At 31.2% G+C, this 21,619-nt stretch overlaps 1 protein-coding gene across 1 annotated transcript in view; it reads right to left on the reverse strand.

Annotated features, from left to right (window-relative positions):
• Positions 1 to 21,619, reverse strand: part of LOC143231320 (sodium channel protein 1 brain-like) — a 75,575-nt gene that overhangs the window by 19,491 nt on the left and 34,465 nt on the right. Inside the window, 2 exon segments of the mRNA XM_076465869.1 lie at positions 233 to 456; positions 21,117 to 21,310. Coding sequence (XP_076321984.1) covers positions 233 to 456; positions 21,117 to 21,310 — 418 coding nt within the window.

The raw sequence follows: 21,619 nt of genomic DNA on the forward strand, positions 1-21,619 counted from the left end.
AAATATAATACAGTAATTTCATTTAAACATTTGTAATATAAATATAATACAGTAAAAATTTGTATGTATATATAAAATATAATACAGTATGTAAACATTTTGTATGTATATAAAATATAATACAGTATGTAAACATTTGTATGTATATGTCTCTAATGTTACCATTACCCACAATACTGCAAACAAAACCAAGTACATCCATTAAAACATTTCACATATTGTTTTATCTTACCTCCTTCTCTCAGACCCTCCCTGTTAAACGAGTTCAACAGCAAAGCAAGGAAAAGGTTTAGCACAAGAAAGTTACCCACTAGGAGAGTTGAAACAAAGAATGTAATACACAGTTCTCGTTTATAACTGGACGCCTTCATGCAGTCCCAAAGACACTCAACCCACTCCCCACAGAGTACTCTGAATACCATCAGGAGAGAGTGAACAAAATCTGTAAAGTTCCACCTGAAATAACATGAAACCAACATTTATGATTGGCTGATGAGACACAACTTAAAATACAAACCAATTATTGTACAAACTTTGGGATCCCTCTTCAATCCTAAAATTAAACCTTTTCTCCTACATTTCATTGGGACACCATTTCAATCATACAAGATCCTAAAATTAAACTTTTCCTCCTTCATTTCATTGGGACACCATTTCAATCATACAAGATCCTAAAATTAAACTTTCCTTCCTCCTTCATTTCATTGGGGATACCATTTCAATCATACAAGATCCTAAAATTAAACTTTTCCTCCTTCATTTCATTGGGATACCATTTCAATCATACAAGATCCTAAAATTAAACTTTTCCTCCTTCATTTCATTGGGATACCATTTCAATTATACAAGATCCTAAAATTAAACTTTTCCTCCTTCATTTCATTGGAATACCATTTCAATCATACAAGATCCTAAAATTAAACTTTTCCTCCTTCATTTCATTGGGACACCATTTCAATCATACAAGATCCTAAAATTAAACTTTTCCTCCTTCATTTCATTGGGACACCATTTCAATCATACAAGATCCTAAAATTAAACTTTTCCTCCTTCATTTCATTGGGATACCATTTCAATCATACAAGATCCTAAAATTAAACTTTTCCTCCTTCATTTCATTGGGATACCATTTCAATCATACAAGATCCTAAAATTAAACTTTTCCTCCTTCATTTCATTGGGACACCATTTCAATCATACAAGATCCTAAAATTAAACTTTTCCTCCTTCATTTCATTGGGACACCATTTCAATCATACAAGATCCTAAAATTAAACTTTTCCTCCTTCATTTCATTGGGACACCATTTCAATCATACAAGATCCTAAAATTAAACTTTTCCTCCTTCATTTCATTGGGATACCATTTCAATCATACAAGATCCTAAAATTAAACTTTTCCTCCTTCATTTCATTGGGACACCATTTCAATCATACAAGATCCTAAAATTAAACTTTTCCTCCTTCATTTCATTGGGATACCATTTCAATCATACAAGATCCTAAAATTAAACTTTTCCTCCTTCATTTCATTGGGATACCATTTCAATCATACAAGATCCTAAAATTAAACTTTTCCTCCTTCATTTCATTGGGATACCATTTCAATCATACAAGATCCTAAAATTAAACTTTTCCTCCTTCATTTCATTGGGATACCATTTCAATCATACAAGATCCTAAAATTAAACTTTTCCTCCTTCATTTCATTTCATTGGGATACCATTTCAATCATACAAGATCCTAAAATTAAACTTTTCCTCCTTCATTTCATTGGGATACCATTTCAATCATACAAGATCCTAAAATTAAACTTTTTTCCTCCTTCATTTCATTGGGATACCATTTCAATCATACAAGATCCTAAAATTAAACTTTTCCTCCTTCATTTCATTGGGATACCATTTCAATCATACAAGATCCTAAAATTAAACTTTTCCTCCTTCATTTCATCACCATTTCAATCATACAAGATCCTAAAATTAAACTTTTCCTCCTTCATTTCATTGGGATACCATTTCAATCATACAAGATCCTAAAATTAAACTTTTCCTCCTTCATTTCATTGGGATACCATTTCAATCATACAAGATCCTAAAATTAAACTTTTCCTCCTTCATTTCATTGGGATACCATTTCAATCATACAAGATCCTAAAATTAAACTTTTCCTCCTTCATTTCATTGGGATACCATTTCAATCATACAAGATCCTAAAATTAAACTTTTCCTCCTTCATTTCATTGGGATACCATTTCAATCATACAAGATCCTAAAATTAAACTTTTCCTCCTTCATTTCATTGGGATACCATTTCAATCATACAAGATCCTAAAATTAAACTTTTCCTCCTTCATTTCATTGGGATACCATTTCAATCATACAAGATCCTAAAATTAAACTTTTCCTCCTTCATTTCATTGGGATCCATTTCAATCATACAAGATCCTAAAATTAAACTTTTCCTCCTTCATTTCATTGGGATACCATTTCAATCATACAAGATCCTAAAATTAAACTTTTCCTCCTTCATTTCATTGGGATACCATTTCAATCATACAAGATCCTAAAATTAAACTTTTCCTCCTTCATTTCATTGGGATACCATTTCAATCATACAAGATCCTAAAATTAAACTTTTCCTCCTTCATTTCATTGGGATACCATTTCAATCATACAAGATCCTAAAATTAAACTTTTCCTCCTTCATTTCATTGGGACACCATTTCAATCATACAAGATCCTAAAATTAAACTTTTCCTCCTTCATTTCATTGGGACACCATTTCAATCATACAAGATCCTAAAATTAAACTTTTCCTCCTTCATTTCATTGGGATACCATTTCAATCATACAAGATCCTAAAATTAAACTTTTCCTCCTTCATTTCATTGGGATACCATTTCAATCATACAAGATCCTAAAATTAAACTTTTCCTCCTTCATTTCATTGGGATACCATTTCAATCATACAAGATCCTAAAATTAAACTTTTCCTCCTTCATTTCATTGGGACACCATTTCAATCATACAAGATCCTAAAATTAAACTTTTCCTCCTTCATTTCATTGGGATACCATTTCAATCATACAAGATCCTAAAATTAAACTTTTCCTCCTTCATTTCATTGGGACACCATTTCAATCATACAAGATCCTAAAATTAAACTTTTCCTCCTTCATTTCATTGGGACACCATTTCAATCATACAAGATCCTAAAATTAAACTTTTCCTCCTTCATTTCATTGGGACACCATTTCAATCATACAAGATCCTAAAATTAAACTTTTCCTCCTTCATTTCATTGGGACACCATTTCAATCATACAAGATCCTAAAATTAAACTTTTCCTCCTTCATTTCATTGGGACACCATTTCAATCATACAAGATCCTAAAATTAAACTTTTCCTCCTTCATTTCATTGGGATACCATTTCAATCATACAAGATCCTAAAATTAAACTTTTCCTCCTTCATTTCATTGGGATACCATTTCAATCATACAAGATCCTAAAATTAAACTTTTCCTCCTTCATTTCATTGGGACACCATTTCAATCATACAAGATCCTAAAATTAAACTTTTCCTCCTTCATTTCATTGGGACATTTCAATCATTCCTAAAATTAAACTCTTTCAATTGGGACACCACTTCACATACAAGATCCTAAAATTAAACTTTTCCTCCTTCATTTCATTGGGACACCAATCATACAAGATCCTAAAATTAAACATTTCATTGGGATACCAGATCCTAAAATTAAACTTTTTTCCTCCTTCATTTCATTGGGATACCATTTCAATCATACAAGATCCTAAAATTAAACTTTTCCTCCTTCATTTCATTGGGACACCATTTCAATCATACAAGATCCTAAAATTAAACTTTTCCTCCTTCATTTCATTGGGACACCATTTCAATCATACAAGATCCTAAAATTAAACTTTTCCTCCTTCATTTCATTGGGACACCATTTTCAATCATACAAGATCCTAAAATTAAACTTTTCCTCCTTCATTTCATTGGGACACCATTTCAATCATACAAGATCCTAAAATTAAACTTTTCCTCCTTCATTTCATTGGGACACCATTTCAATCATACAAGATCCTAAAATTAAACTTTTTTCCTCCTTCATTTCATTGGGACACCATTTCAATCATACAAGATCCTAAAATTAAACTTTTTCCTCCTTCATTTCATTGGGACACCATTTCAATCATACAAGATCCTAAAATTAAACTTTTCCTCCTTCATTTCATTGGGACCATTTCACCATTTCAATCATACAAGATCCTAAAATTAAACTTTTCCTCCTTCATTTCATTGGGACACCATTTCAATCATACAAGATCCTAAAATTAAACTTTTCCTCCTTCATTTCATTGGGACACCATTTCAATCATACAAGATCCTAAAATTAAACTTTTCCTCCTTCATTTCATTGGGACACCATTTCAATCATACAAGATCCTAAAATTAAACTTTTCCTCCTTCATTTCATTGGGACACCATTTCAATCATACAAGATCCTAAAATTAAACTTTTCCTCCTTCATTTCATTGGGACACCATTTCAATCATACAAGATCCTAAAATTAAACTTTTCCTCCTTCATTTCATTGGGACACCATTTCAATCATACAAGATCCTAAAATTAAACTTTTCCTCCTTCATTTCATTGGGACACCATTTCAATCATACAAGATCCTAAAATTAAACTTTTCCTCCTTCATTTCATTGGGACACCATTTCAATCATACAAGATCCTAAAATTAAACTTTTCCCTCCTTCATTTCATTATACAAGATCCTAAAATTAAACTTTTCCTCCTTCATTTCAATCCATACAAGATCCTAAAATTAAACTTTTCCTCCTTCATTTCATTGGGACACCATTTCAATCATACAAGATCCTAAAATTAAACTTTTCCTCCTTCATTTCATTGGGACACCATTTCAATCATACAAGATCCTAAAATTAAACTTTTCCTCCTTCATTTCATTGGGACACCATTTCAATCATACAAGATCCTAAAATTAAACTTTTCCTCCTTCTTTCATTTCATTGGGACACCATTTCAATCATACAAGATCCTAAAATTAAACTTTTCCTCCTTCATTTCATTGGGACACCATTTCAATCATACAAGATCCTAAAATTAAACTTTTCCTCCTTCATTTCATTGGGACACCATTTCAATCATACAAGATCCTAAAATTAAACTTTTCCTCCTTCATTTCATTGGGACACCATTTCAATCATACAAGATCCTAAAATTAAACTTTTCCTCCTTCATTTCATTGGGACACCATTTCAATCATACAAGATCCTAAAATTAAACTTTTCCTCCTTCATTTCATTGGGACACCATTTTCAATCATACAAGGGGATACCATTTCAATCATACAAGATCCTAAAATTAAACCTCCTTCATTTCCCATTTCAATCATACAAGATCCTAAAATTAAACTTTTCCTCCTTCATTTCATTGGGACACCATTTCAATCATACAAGATCCTAAAATTAAACTTTTCCTCCTTCATTTCATTGGGATACCATTTCAATCATACAAGATCCTAAAATTAAACTTTTCCTCCTTCATTTCATTGGGACACCATTTCAATCATACAAGATCCTAAAATTAAACTTTTCCTCCTTCATTTCATTGGGACACCATTTCAATTACAAGATCCTAAAATTAAACTTTTTCCTCCTTCATTTCATTGGATACCATTTCAATCATACAAGATCCTAAAATTAAACTTTTCCTCCTTCATTTCATTGGGACACCATTTCAATCATACAAGATCCTAAAATTAAACTTTTCCTCCTTCATTTCATTGGGACACCATTTCAATCATACAAGATCCTAAAATTAAATACAAGATTTTCCTCCTTCATTTCATTGGGATACCATTTCAATCATACAAGATCCTAAAATTAAACTTTTCCTCCTTCATTTCATTGGGACACCATTTCAATCATACAAGATCCTAAAATTAAACTTTTCCTCCTTCATTTCATTGGGATACCATTTCAATCATACAAGATCCTAAAATTAAACTTTTCCTCCTTCATTTCATTGGGATACCATTTCAATCATACAAGATCCTAAAATTAAACTTTTCCTCCTTCATTTCATTGGGACACCATTTCAATCATACAAGATCCTAAAATTAAACTTTTCCTCCTTCATTTCATTGGGATACCATTTCAATCATACAAGATCCTAAAATTAAACTTTTCCTCCTTCATTTCATTGGGACACCATTTCAATCATACAAGATCCTAAAATTAAACTTTTCCTCCTTCATTTCATTGGGATACCATTTCAATCATACAAGATCCTAAAATTAAACTTTTCCTCCTTCATTTCATTGGGACACCATTTCAATCATACAAGATCCTAAAATTAAACTTTTCCTCCTTCATTTCATTGGGACACCATTTCAATCATACAAGATCCTAAAATTAAACTTTTCCTCCTTCATTTCATTGGGACACCATTTCAATCATACAAGATCCTAAAATTAAACTTTTCCTCCTTCATTTCATTGGGACACCATTTCAATCATACAAGATCCTAAAATTAAACTTTTCCTCCTTCATTTCATTGGGATACCATTTCAATCATACAAGATCCTAAAATTAAACTTTTCCTCCTTCATTTCATTGGGATACCATTTCAATCATACAAGATCCTAAAATTAAACTTTTCCTCCTTCATTTCATTGGGACACCATTTCAATCATACAAGATCCTAAAATTAAACTTTTTCCTCCTTCATTTCATTGGGATACCATTTCAATCATACAAGATCCTAAAATTAAACTTTTCCTCCTTCATTTCATTGGGACACCATTTCAATCATACAAGATCCTAAAATTAAACTTTTCCTCCTTCATTTCATTGGGATACCATTTCAATCATACAAGATCCTAAAATTAAACTTTTTCCTCCTTCATTTCATTGGGACACCATTTCAATCATACAAGATCCTAAAATTAAACTTTTCCTCCTTCATTTCATTGGGATACCATTTCAATCATACAAGATCCTAAAATTAAACTTTTCCTCCTTCATTTCATTGGGACACCATTTCAATCATACAAGATCCTAAAATTAAACCTTTTCCTCCTTCATTTCATTGGGACACCATTTCAATCATACAAGATCCTAAAATTAAACTTTTCCTCCTTCATTTCATTGGGATACCATTTCAATCATACAAGATCCTAAAATTAAACTTTTCCTCCTTCATTTCATTGGGACACCATTTCAATCATACAAGATCCTAAAATTAAACTTTTCCTCCTTCATTTCATTGGGATACCATTTCAATCATACAAGATCCTAAAATTAAACTTTTCCTCCTTCATTTCATTGGGATACCATTTCAATCATACAAGATCCTAAAATTAAACTTTTCCTCCTTCATTTCATTGGGATACCATTTCAATCATACAAGATCCTAAAATTAAACTTTTCCTCCTTCATTTCATTGGGACACCATTTCAATCAAGATACAAGATCCTAAAATTAAACTTTTCCTCCTTCATTTCATTGGGATACCATTTCAATCATACAAGATCCTAAAATTAAACTTTTCCTCCTTCATTTCATTGGGATACCATTTCAATCATACAAGATCCTAAAATTAAACTTTTCCTCCTTCATTTCATTGGGACACCATTTCAATCATACAAGATCCTAAAATTAAACTTTTCCTCCTTCATTTCATTGGGACACCATTTCAATCATACAAGATCCTAAAATTAAACTTTTCCTCCTTCATTTCATTGGGATACCATTTCAATCATACAAGATCCTAAAATTAAACTTTTCCTCCTTCATTTCATTGGGATACCATTTCAATCATACAAGATCCTAAAATTAAACTTTTCCTCCTTCATTTCATTGGGATACCATTTCAATCATACAAGATCCTAAAATTAAACTTTTCCTCCTTCATTTCATTGGGATACCATTTCAATCATACAAGATCCTAAAATTAAACTTTTCCTCCTTCATTTCATTGGGATACCATTTCAATCATACAAGATCCTAAAATTAAACTTTTCCTCCTTCATTTCATTGGGACACCATTTCAATCATACAAGATCCTAAAATTAAACTTTTCCTCCTTCATTTCATTGGGACACCATTTCAATCATACAAGATCCTAAAATTAAACTTTTCCTCCTTCATTTCATTGGGACACCATTTCAATCATACAAGATCCTAAAATTAAACTTTTCCTCCTTCATTTCATTGGGACACCATTTCAATCATACAAGATCCTAAAATTAAACTTTTCCTCCTTCATTTCATTGGGACACCATTTCAATCATACAAGATCCTAAAATTAAACTTTTCCTCCTTCATTTCATTGGGATCCTAAAATTAAACTTTTCCTCCTTCATTTCATTGGGATACCATTTCAATCATACAAGATCCTAAAATTAAACTTTTCCTCCTTCATTTCATTGGGATACCATTTCAATCATACAAGATCCTAAAATTAAACTTTTCCTCCTTCATTTCATTGGGATACCATTTCAATCATACAAGATCCTAAAATTAAACTTTTCCTCCTTCATTTCATTGGGATACCATTTCAATCATACAAGATCCTAAAATTAAACTTTTCCTCCTTCATTTCATTGGGATACCATTTCAATCATACAAGATCCTAAAATTAAACTTTTCCTCCTTCATTTCATTGGGATACCATTTCAATCATACAAGATCCTAAAATTAAACTTTTCCTCCTTCATTTCATTGGGATACCATTTCAATCATACAAGATCCTAAAATTAAACTTTTCCTCCTTCATTTCATTGGGATACCATTTCAATCATACAAGATCCTAAAATTAAACTTTTCCTCCTTCATTTCATTGGGATACCATTTCAATCATACAAGATCCTAAAATTAAACTTTTCCTCCTTCATTTCATTGGGATACCATTTCAATCATACAAGATCCTAAAATTAAACTTTTCCTCCTTCATTTCATTGGGACACCATTTCAATCATACAAGATCCTAAAATTAAACTTTTCCTCCTTCATTTCATTGGGATACCATTTCAATCATACAAGATCCTAAAATTAAACTTTTCCTCCTTCATTTCATTGGGATACCATTTCAATCATACAAGATCCTAAAATTAAACTTTTCCTCCTTCATTTCATTGGGACACCATTTCAATCATACAAGATCCTAAAATTAAACTTTTCCTCCTTCATTTCATTGGGACACCATTTCAATCATACAAGATCCTAAAATTAAACTTTTCCTCCTTCATTTCATTGGGACACCATTTCAATCATACAAGATCCTAAAATTAAACTTTTCCTCCTTCATTTCATTGGGACACCATTTCAATCATACAAGATCCTAAAATTAAACTTTTCCTCCTTCATTTCATTGGGACACCATTTCAATCATACAAGATCCTAAAATTAAACTTTTCCTCCTTCATTTCATTGGGATACCATTTCAATCATACAAGATCCTAAAATTAAACTTTTCCTCCTTCATTTCATTGGGATACCATTTCAATCATACAAGATCCTAAAATTAAACTTTTCCTCCTTCATTTCATTGGGACACCATTTCAATCATACAAGATCCTAAAATTAAACTTTTCCTCCTTCATTTCATTGGGACACCATTTCAATCATACAAGATCCTAAAATTAAACCTTTCCTCCTTCATTTCATTGGGACACCATTTCAATCATACAAGATCCTAAAATTAAACTTTTCCTCCTTCATTTCATTGGGACACCATTTCAATCATACAAGATCCTAAAATTAAACTTTTCCTCCTTCATTTCATTGGGATACCATTTCAATCATACAAGATCCTAAAATTAAACTTTTCCTCCTTCATTTCATTGGGATACCATTTCAATCATACAAGATCCTAAAATTAAACTTTTCCTCCTTCATTTCATTGGGATACCATTTCAATCATACAAGATCCTAAAATTAAACTTTTCCTCCTTCATTTCATTGGGACACCATTTCAATCATACAAGATCCTAAAATTAAACTTTTCCTCCTTCATTTCATTGGGACACCATTTCAATCATACAAGATCCTAAAATTAAACTTTTCCTCCTTCATTTCATTGGGATACCATTTCAATCATACAAGATCCTAAAATTAAACTTTTCCTCCTTCATTTCATTGGGATACCATTTCAATCATACAAGATCCTAAAATTAAACTTTTCCTCCTTCATTTCATTGGGATACCATTTCAATCATACAAGATCCTAAAATTAAACTTTTCCTCCTTCATTTCATTGGGACACCATTTCAATCATACAAGATCCTAAAATTAAACTTTTCCTCCTTCATTTCATTGGGACACCATTTCAATCATACAAGATCCTAAAATTAAACTTTTCCTCCTTCATTTCATTGGGACACCATTTCAATCATACAAGATCCTAAAATTAAACTTTTCCTCCTTCATTTCATTGGGACACCATTTCAATCATACAAGATCCTAAAATTAAACTTTTCCTCCTTCATTTCATTGGGATACCATTTCAATCATACAAGATCCTAAAATTAAACTTTTCCTCCTTCATTTCATTGGGATACCATTTCAATCATACAAGATCCTAAAATTAAACTTTTCCTCCTTCATTTCATTGGGACACCATTTCAATCATACAAGATCCTAAAATTAAACTTTTCCTCCTTCATTTCATTGGGACACCATTTCAATCATACAAGATCCTAAAATTAAACTTTTCCTCCTTCATTTCATTGGGACACCATTTCAATCATACAAGATCCTAAAATTAAACTTTTCCTCCTTCATTTCATTGGGACACCATTTCAATCATACAAGATCCTAAAATTAAACTTTTCCTCCTTCATTTCATTGGGATACCATTTCAATCATACAAGATCCTAAAATTAAACTTTTCCTCCTTCATTTCATTGGGACACCATTTCAATCATACAAGATCCTAAAATTAAACCTTTCATTTCATTGGGACCTCCTTCATTTCATTGGGACACCATTTCAATCATACAAGATCCTAAAATTAAACTTTTCCTCCTTCATTTCATTGGGACACCATTTCAATCATACAAGATCCTAAAATTAAACTTTTCCTCCTTCATTTCATTGGGACACCATTTCAATCATACAAGATCCTAAAATTAAACTTTTCCTCCTTCATTTCATTGGGATACCATTTCAATCATACAAGATCCTAAAATTAAACTTTTCCTCCTTCATTTCATTGGGACACCATTTCAATCATACAAGATCCTAAAATTAAACTTTTCCTCCTTCATTTCATTGGGACACCATTTCAATCATACAAGATCCTAAAATTAAACTTTTCCTCCTTCATTTCATTGGGACACCATTTCAATCATACAAGATCCTAAAATTAAACTTTTCCTCCTTCATTTCATTGGGACACCATTTCAATCATACAAGATCCTAAAATTAAACTTTTCCTCCTTCATTTCATTGGGACACCATTTCAATCATACAAGATCCTAAAATTAAACTTTTCCTCCTTCATTTCATTGGGATACCATTTCAATCATACAAGATCCTAAAATTAAACTTTTTCCTCCTTCATTTCATTGGGACACCATTTCAATCATACAAGATCCTAAAATTAAACTTTTCCTCCTTCATTTCATTGGGACACCATTTCAATCATACAAGATCCTAAAATTAAACTTTTCCTCCTTCATTTCATTGGGACACCATTTCAATCATACAAGATCCTAAAATTAAACTTTTCCTCCTTCATTTCATTGGGACACCATTTCAATCATACAAGATCCTAAAATTAAACTTTTCCTCCTTCATTTCATTGGGATACCATTTCAATCATACAAGATCCTAAAATTAAACTTTTCCTCCTTCATTTCATTGGGACACCATTTCAATCATACAAGATCCTAAAATTAAACTTTTCCTCCTTCATTTCATTGGGACACCATTTCAATCATACAAGATCCTAAAATTAAACTTTTCCTCCTTCATTTCATTGGGACACCATTTCAATCATACAAGATCCTAAAATTAAACTTTTCCTCCTTCATTTCATTGGGACACCATTTCAATCATACAAGATCCTAAAATTAAACTTTTCCTTCATTTCATTCACCATTTCAATCATACAAGGGGATACCATTTCAATCATACAAGATCCTAAAATTAAACTTTTCCTCCTTCATTTCATTGGGACACCATTTCAATCATACAAGATCCTAAAATTAAACTTTTCCTCCTTCATTTCATTGGGACACCATTTCAATCATACAAGATCCTAAAATTAAACTTTTCCTCCTTCATTTCATTGGGATACCATTTCAATCATACAAGATCCTAAAATTAAACTTTTCCTCCTTCATTTCATTGGGATACCATTTCAATCATACAAGATCCTAAAATTAAACTTTTCCTCCTTCATTTCATTGGGACACCATTTCAATCATACAAGATCCTAAAATTAAACTTTTCCTCCTTCATTTCATTGGGACACCATTTCAATCATACAAGATCCTAAAATTAAACTTTTCCTCCTTCATTTCATTGGGACACCATTTCAATCATACAAGATCCTAAAATTAAACTTTTCCTCCTTCATTTCATTGGGACACCATTTCAATCATACAAGATCCTAAAATTAAACTTTTCCTCCTTCATTTCATTGGGACACCATTTCAATCATACAAGATCCTAAAATTAAACTTTTCCTCCTTCATTTCATTGGGACACCATTTCAATCATACAAGATCCTAAAATTAAACTTTTCCTCCTTCATTTCATTGGGACACCATTTCAATCATACAAGATCCTAAAATTAAACTTTTCCTCCTTCATTTCATTGGGATACCATTTCAATCATACAAGATCCTAAAATTAAACTTTTCCTCCTTCATTTCATTGGGATACCATTTCAATCATACAAGATCCTAAAATTAAACTTTTCCTCCTTCATTTCATTGGGACACCATTTCAATCATACAAGATCCTAAAATTAAACTTTTCCTCCTTCATTTCATTGGGACACCATTTCAATCATACAAGATCCTAAAATTAAACTTTTCCTCCTTCATTTCATTGGGATACCATTTCAATCATACAAGATCCTAAAATTAAACTTTTTCCTCCTTCATTTCATTGGGACACCATTTCAATCATACAAGATCCTAAAATTAAACTTTTCCTCCTTCATTTCATTGGGACACCATTTCAATCATACAAGATCCTAAAATTAAACTTTTCCTCCTTCATTTCATTGGGATACCATTTCAATCATACAAGATCCTAAAATTAAACTTTCATTGGGACCTCAATTCATTCCTCAAATTAAACTTTTCCTCCTTCATTTCAATCACCATTTCAATCATATCCTAAAATTAAACCTTTCCTCCTTCATTTCATTGGGACACCATTTCAATCATACAAGATCCTAAAATTAAACTTTTCCTCCTTCATTTCATTGGGACACCATTTCAATCATACAAGATCCTAAAATTAAACTTTTCCTCCTTCATTTCATTGGGACACCATTTCAATCATACAAGATCCTAAAATTAAACTTTTCCTCCTTCATTTCATTGGGACACCATTTCAATCATACAAGATCCTAAAATTAAACTTTTCCTCCTTCATTTCATTGGGACACCATTTCAATCATACAAGATCCTAAAATTAAACTTTTCCTCCTTCATTTCATTGGGACACCATTTCAATCATACAAGATCCTAAAATTAAACTTTTCCTCCTTCATTTCATTGGGACACCATTTCAATCATACAAGATCCTAAAATTAAACTTTTCCTCATTTCATTGGGACACCATTTCAATCATACAAGATCCTAAAATTAAACTTTTCCTCCTTCATTTCATTGGGACACCATTTCAATCATACAAGATCCTAAAATTAAACTTTTCCTCCTTCATTTCATTGGGACACCATTTCAATCATACAAGATCCTAAAATTAAACTTTTCCTCCTTCATTTCATTGGGACACCATTTCAATCATACAAGATCCTAAAATTAAACTTTTCCTCCTTCATTTCATTGGGACACCATTTCAATCATACAAGATCCTAAAATTAAACTTTTCCTCCTTCATTTCATTGGGACACCATTTCAATCATACAAGATCCTAAAATTAAACTTTTCCTCCTTCATTTCATTGGGACACCATTTCAATCATACAAGATCCTAAAATTAAACTTTTCCTCCTTCATTTCATTGGGACACCATTTCAATCATACAAGATCCTAAAATTAAACTTTTCCTCCTTCATTTCATTGGGACACCATTTCAATCATACAAGATCCTAAAATTAAACTTTTCCTCCTTCATTTCATTGGGACACCATTTCAATCATACAAGATCCTAAAATTAAACTTTTCCTCCTTCATTTCATTGGGACACCATTTCAATCATACAAGATCCTAAAATTAAACTTTTCCTCCTTCATTTCATTGGGACACCATTTCAATCATACAAGATCCTAAAATTAAACTTTTCCTCCTTCATTTCATTGGGATACCATTTCAATCATACAAGATCCTAAAATTAAACTTTTCCTCCTTCATTTCATTGGGACACCATTTCAATCATACAAGATCCTAAAATTAAACTTTTCCTCCTTCATTTCATTGGGACACCATTTCAATCATACAAGATCCTAAAATTAAACTTTTCCTCCTTCATTTCATTGGGATACCATTTCAATCATACAAGATCCTAAAATTAAACTTTTCCTCCTTCATTTCATTGGGATACCATTTCAATACAAGATCCTAAAATTAAACTTTTCCTCCTTCATTTCATTGGGATACCATTTCAATCATATACAAGATCCTAAAATTAAACTTTTCCTCCTTCATTTCATTGGGATACCATTTCAATCATACAAGATCCTAAAATTAAACTTTTCCTCCTTCATTTCATTGGGATACCATTTCAATCATACAAGATCCTAAAATTAAACTTTTCCTCCTTCATTTCATTGGGATCCTACCATTTCAATCATACAAGATCCTAAAATTAAACTTTTCCTCCTTCATTTCATTGGGACACCATTTCAATCATACAAGATCCTAAAATTAAACTTTTCCTCCTTCATTTCATTGGGATACCATTTCAATCATACAAGATCCTAAAATTAAACTTTTCCTCCTTCATTTCATTGGGATACCATTTCAATCATACAAGATCCTAAAATTAAACTTTTCCTCCTTCATTTCATTGGGATACCATTTCAATCATACAAGATCCTAAAATTAAACTTTTCCTCCTTCATTTCATTGGGACACCATTTCAATCATACAAGATCCTAAAATTAAACTTTTCCTCCTTCATTTCATTGGGATACCATTTCAATCATACAAGATCCTAATTTCATTAAACTTTTCCTCCTTCAAACTTTCCTTGGGATATTGGGATACATTTCAATCATACAAGATCCTAAAATTAAACTTTTCCTCCTTCATTTCATTGGGATACCATTTCAATCATACAAGATCCTAAAATTAAACTTTTCCTCCTTCATTTCATTGGGATACCATTTCAATCATACAAGATCCTAAAATTAAACTTTTCCTCCTTCATTTCATTGGGATACCATTTCAATCATACAAGATCCTAAAATTAAACTTTTCCTCCTTCATTTCATTGGGATACCATTTCAATCATACAAGATCCTAAAATTAAACTTTTCCTCCTTCATTTCATTGGGATACCATTTCAATCATACAAGATCCTAAAATTAAACTTTTCCTCCTTCATTTCATTGGGATACCATTTCAATCATACAAGATCCTAAAATTAAACTTTTCCTCCTTCATTTCATTGGGATACCATTTCAATCATACAAGATCCTAAAATTAAACTTTTCCTCCTTCATTTCATTGGGATACCATTTCAATCCTAAAATTAAACTTTTCCTCCTTCATTTCATTGGGATACCATTTCAATCATACAAGATCCTAAAATTAAACTTTTCCTCCTTCATTTCATTGGGATACCATTTCAATCATACAAGATCCTAAAATTAAACTTTTCCTCCTTCATTTCATTGGGATACCATTTCAATCATACAAGATCCTAAAATTAAACTTTTCCTCCTTCATTTCATTGGGATACCATTTCAATCATACAAGATCCTAAAATTAAACTTTTCCTCCTTCATTTCATTGGGATACCATTTCAATCATACAAGATCCTAAAATTAAACTTTTCCTCCTTCATTTCATTGGGATACCATTTCAATCAATCATATCAAAATTAAACTTTTCTCCTTCATTTCATTGGGATACCATTTCAATCATACAAGATCCTAAAATTAAACTTTTCCTCCTTCATTTCATTGGGATACCATTTCAATCATACAAGATCCTAAAATCTTTTCCTCCTTCATTTCATTGGGACATTTCAATCATACAAGATCCTAAAATTAAACTTTTCCTCCTTCATTTCATTGGGACACCATTTCAATCATACAAGATCCTAAAATTAAACTTTTCCTCCTTCATTTCATTGGGATACCATTTCAATCATACAAGATCCTAAAATTAAACTTTTCCTCCTTCATTTCATTGGGATACCATTTCAATCATACAAGATCCTAAAATTAAACTTTTCCTCCTTCATTTCATTGGGATACCATTTCAATCATACAAGATCCTAAAATTAAACTTTTCCTCCTTCATTTCATTGGGATACCATTTCAATCATACAAGATCCTAAAATTAAACTTTTCCTCCTTCATTTCATTGGGATACCATTTCAATCATACAAGATCCTAAAATTAAACTTTTCCTCCTTCATTTCATTGGGACACCATTTCAATCATACAAGATCCTAAAATTAAACTTTTCCTCCTTCATTTCATTGGGATACCATTTCAATCATACAAGATCCTAAAATTAAACTTTTCCTCCTTCATTTCATTGGGATACCATTTCAATCATACAAGATCCTAAAATTAAACTTTCAATCATCCTCCTTTTCATTGGGATACCATTTCAATCATACAAGATCCTAAAATTAAACTTTTCCTCCTTCATTTCATTGGGATACCATTTCAATCATACAAGATCCTAAAATTAAACTTTTCCTCCTTCATTTCATTGGGATACCATTTCAATCATACAAGATCCTAAAATTAAACTTTTCCTCCTTCATTTCATTGGGATACCATTTCAATCATACAAGATCCTAAAATTAAACTTTTCCTCCTTCATTTCATTGGGATACCATTTCAATCATACAAGATCCTAAAATTAAACTTTTCCTCCTTCATTTCATTGGGATACCATTTCAATCATACAAGATCCTAAAATTAAACTTTTCCTCCTTCATTTCATTGGGATACATTTCAATCATACAAGATCCTAAAATTAAACTTTTCCTCCTTCATTTCATTGGGATACCATTTCAATCATACAAGATCCTAAAATTAAACTTTTCCTCCTTCATTTCATTGGGATACCATTTCAATCATACAAGATCCTAAAATTAAACGTTTCCTCCTTCATTTCATTGGGACACCATTTCAATCATACAAGATCCTAAAATTAAACTTTTCCTCCTTCATTTCATTGGGATACCATTTCAATCATACAAGATCCTAAAATTAAACTTTTCCTCCTTCATTTCATTGGGATACCATTTCAATCATACAAGATCCTAAAATTAAACTTTTCCTCCTTCATTTCATTGGGATACCATTTCAATCATACAAGATCCTAAAATTAAACTTTTCCTCCTTCATTTCATTGGGATACCATTTCAATCATACAAGATCCTAAAATTAAACTTTTCCTCCTTCATTTCATTGGGATACCATTTCAATCATACAAGATCCTAAAATTAAACTTTTCCTCCTTCATTTCATTGGGATACCATTTCAATCATACAAGATCCTAAAATTAAACTTTTCCTCCTTCATTTCATTGGGATACCATTTCAATCATACAAGATCCTAAAATTAAACTTTTCCTCCTTCATTTCATTGGGATACCATTTCAATCATACAAGATCCTAAAATTAAACTTTTCCTCCTTCATTTCATTGGGATACCATTTCAATCATACAAGATCCTAAAATTAAACTTTTCCTCCTTCATTTCATTGGGATACCATTTCAATCATACAAGATCCTAAAATTAAACTTTTCCTTCTTCATTTCATTGGGATACCATTTCAATCATACAAGATCCTAAAATTAAACGTTTCCTCCTTCATTTCATTGGGACACCATTTCAATCATACAAGATCCTAAAATTAAACTTTTCCTCCTTCATTTCATTGGGATACCATTTCAATCATACAAGATCCTAAAATTAAACTTTTCCTCCTTCATTTCATTGGGATACCATTTCAATCATACAAGATCCTAAAATTAAACTTTTCCTCCTTCATTTCATTGGGATACCATTTCAATCATACAAGATCCTAAAATTAAACTTTTCCTCCTTCATTTCATTGGGATACCATTTCAATCATACAAGATCCTAAAATTAAACTTTTCCTCCTTCATTTCATTGGGATACCATTTCAATCATACAAGATCCTAAAATTAAACTTTTCCTCCTTCATTTCATTGGGATACCATTTCAATCATACAAGATCCTAAAATTAAACGTTTCCTCCTTCATTTCATTGGGACACCATTTCAATAATACAAGATCCTAAAATTAAACTTTTCCTCCTTCATTTCATTGGGATACCATTTCAATCATACAAGATCCTAAAATTAAACTTTTCCTCCTTCATTTCATTGGGATACCATTTCAATCATACAAGATCCTAAAATTAAACTTTTCCTCCTTCATTTCATTGGGATACCATTTCAATCATACAAGATCCTAAAATTAAACGTTTCCTTCTTCATTTCATTGGGATACTATTTCAATCATACAAGATCCTAAAATTAAATGTTTCCTCCTTCATTTCATTGGGACACCAGTTCAATCATACAAGATCTTAAAATTAAACTTTTCCTTCTTCATTTCATTGGGATACCATTTCAATCATACAAGATCCTAAAATTAAACGTTTCCTCCTTCATTTCATTGGGATACCATTTCAATCATACAAGATCCTAAAATTAAACTTTTCCTCCTTCATTTCATTGGGATACCATTTCAATCATACAAGATCCTAAAATTAAACTTTTCCTCCTTCATTTCATTGGGATACCATTTCAATCATACAAGATCCTAAAATTAAACTTTTCCTCCTTCATTTCATTGGGATACCATTTCAATCATACAAGATCCTAAAATTAAACTTTTCCTCCTTCATTTCATTGGGATACCATTTCAATCATACAAGATCCTAAAATTAAACTTTTCCTCCTTCATTTCATTGGGACACCATTTCAATCATACAAGATCCTAAAATTAAACTTTTCCTCCTTCATTTCATTGGGATACCATTTCAATCATACAAGATCCTAAAATTAAACTTTTCCTCCTTCATTTCATTGGGATACCATTTCAATCATACAAGATCCTAAAATTAAACGTTTCCTCCTTCATTTCATTGGGATACCATTTCAATCATACAAGATCCTAAAATTAAACTTTTCCTCCTTCATTTCATTGGGATACCATTTCAATCATACAAGATCCTAAAATTAAACTTTTCCTCCTTCATTTCATTGGGATACCATTTCAATCATACAAGATCCTAAAATTAAACGTTTCCTCCTTCATTTCATTGGGATACCATTTCAATCATACAAGATCCTAAAATTAAACTTTTCCTCCTTCATTTCATTGGGATACCATTTCAATCATACAAGATCCTAAAATTAAACTTTTCCTCCTTCATTTCATTGGGACACCATTTCAATCATACAAGATCCTAAAATTAAACTTTTCCTCCTTCATTTCATTGGGATACCGTTTCAATCATACAAGATCCTAAAATTAAACTTTTCCTCCTTCATTTCATTGGGATACCATTTCAATCATACAAGATCCTAAAATTAAACGTTTCCTCCTTCATTTCATTGGGACACCATTTCAATCATACAAGATCCTAAAATTAAACTTTTCCTCCTTCATTTCATTGGGATACCATTTCAATCATACAAGATCCTAAAATTAAACTTTTCCTCCTTCATTTCATTGGGATACCATTTCAATCATACAAGATCCTAAAATTAAACGTTTCCTCCTTCATTTCATTGGGATACCATTTCAATCATACAAGATCCTAAAATTAAACTTTTCCTCCTTCATTTCATTGGGATACCATTTCAATCATACAAGATCCTAAAATTAAACTTTTCCTCCTTCATTTCATTGGGACACCATTTCAATCATACAAGATCCTAAAATTAAACTTTTCCTCCTTCATTTCATTTATTTGAGCTCACTATTATTACTAATAATTGTGATTTTACTAACATATTTTGCTCTTTAACAGAGATCCTATTTAAAGTTTTTGCTAATCATCAATTTTACTGTCCTAATAAAACACCTCATTTTTCATCACTTTTGTGATCCTAAATATTGCTGATGTCTCTAACGATTATCTTTCATTACTCAAAGTTGTTATATAATTATTTCAAATTCATCCCAATCAAAATAAAACTTTTCCCTTTTAAAAAAACCATCTGATAAGCTTAGAGAGCTAAGTTATTGAAAATTCAACCTGATTTCCTTTAATTATTATGAAGTTATCTTTAAAACACTCCTAAGTTTGAACTGCCTAAATTAGATATTTTACTTAAAAACAAATGCTAAATTCCAATGGATTAAAACCCTTATAATAATCAAAGAGCTACTTTATACATAGGTAAAAAAAAAGACCTACATCTGCAAAATGTATCTCTATTAGCTCAATATTCCACTAGTACAGGTTTGCTGGGAGCTATCGATATCCTACAAGTTCACTAATCCAGTTGAAACTTAAACTTTATTAGAAGTATCTGATAAAACTCTCATAGTTACATAATGAGCCAACAAAGACACTCTTCTGGAAATGTAGTTATTATCTTATTTACTTTAATAGAAATTCCTTGAAATAAATGTTAGTTTGTGTTAAATAAAGTTAGAAATACAAACTATTGTGTACAAACCTTGGGATTGGATGAGGAGCAAATCTCTCTGCAGTGTATATATCTGAGAAGAGTTGCATTCCAAGGACAGCAAAAATATAGATGACTAATGCCAGCACAATGGTCATGTGACCAACAGCTCCAAGAGTTTTAATAACAATTTTCAGAAGCAGTCTCATTGTCGGCCAGGAACGAGCCAGTTTCAAAACTCTAAGCTGTAATTGCATTCCATTAAAAAAATATTTTTTTTTTTGCTTAGTTGTAAAGAGAGAATTACAATTACACTCTAAAGAGAGAGAGAGAAAGAAATGACTTGTTTAATTGAGGTTTCATCTTTCCATTTATCAAAGTCAAACCTACAGAATTGCTCGAGAGAATTCCACGAGTTCAAATTACCCTAGTTAGGCTAACAATTTTTGTTATTGTTGCTTTTTCATTAAAGTTTCTGAGGTATCTCTGGGTAGTAACTTTTTTAAGTCATGAAGCATTATAATAGAAACATAGTCTACTGATGAGTTAAAAAG

This window comes from Tachypleus tridentatus, chromosome 11, assembly GCF_004210375.1.
Source record: "Tachypleus tridentatus isolate NWPU-2018 chromosome 11, ASM421037v1, whole genome shotgun sequence".
Lineage (NCBI taxonomy): Eukaryota > Metazoa > Arthropoda > Merostomata > Xiphosura > Limulidae > Tachypleus > Tachypleus tridentatus.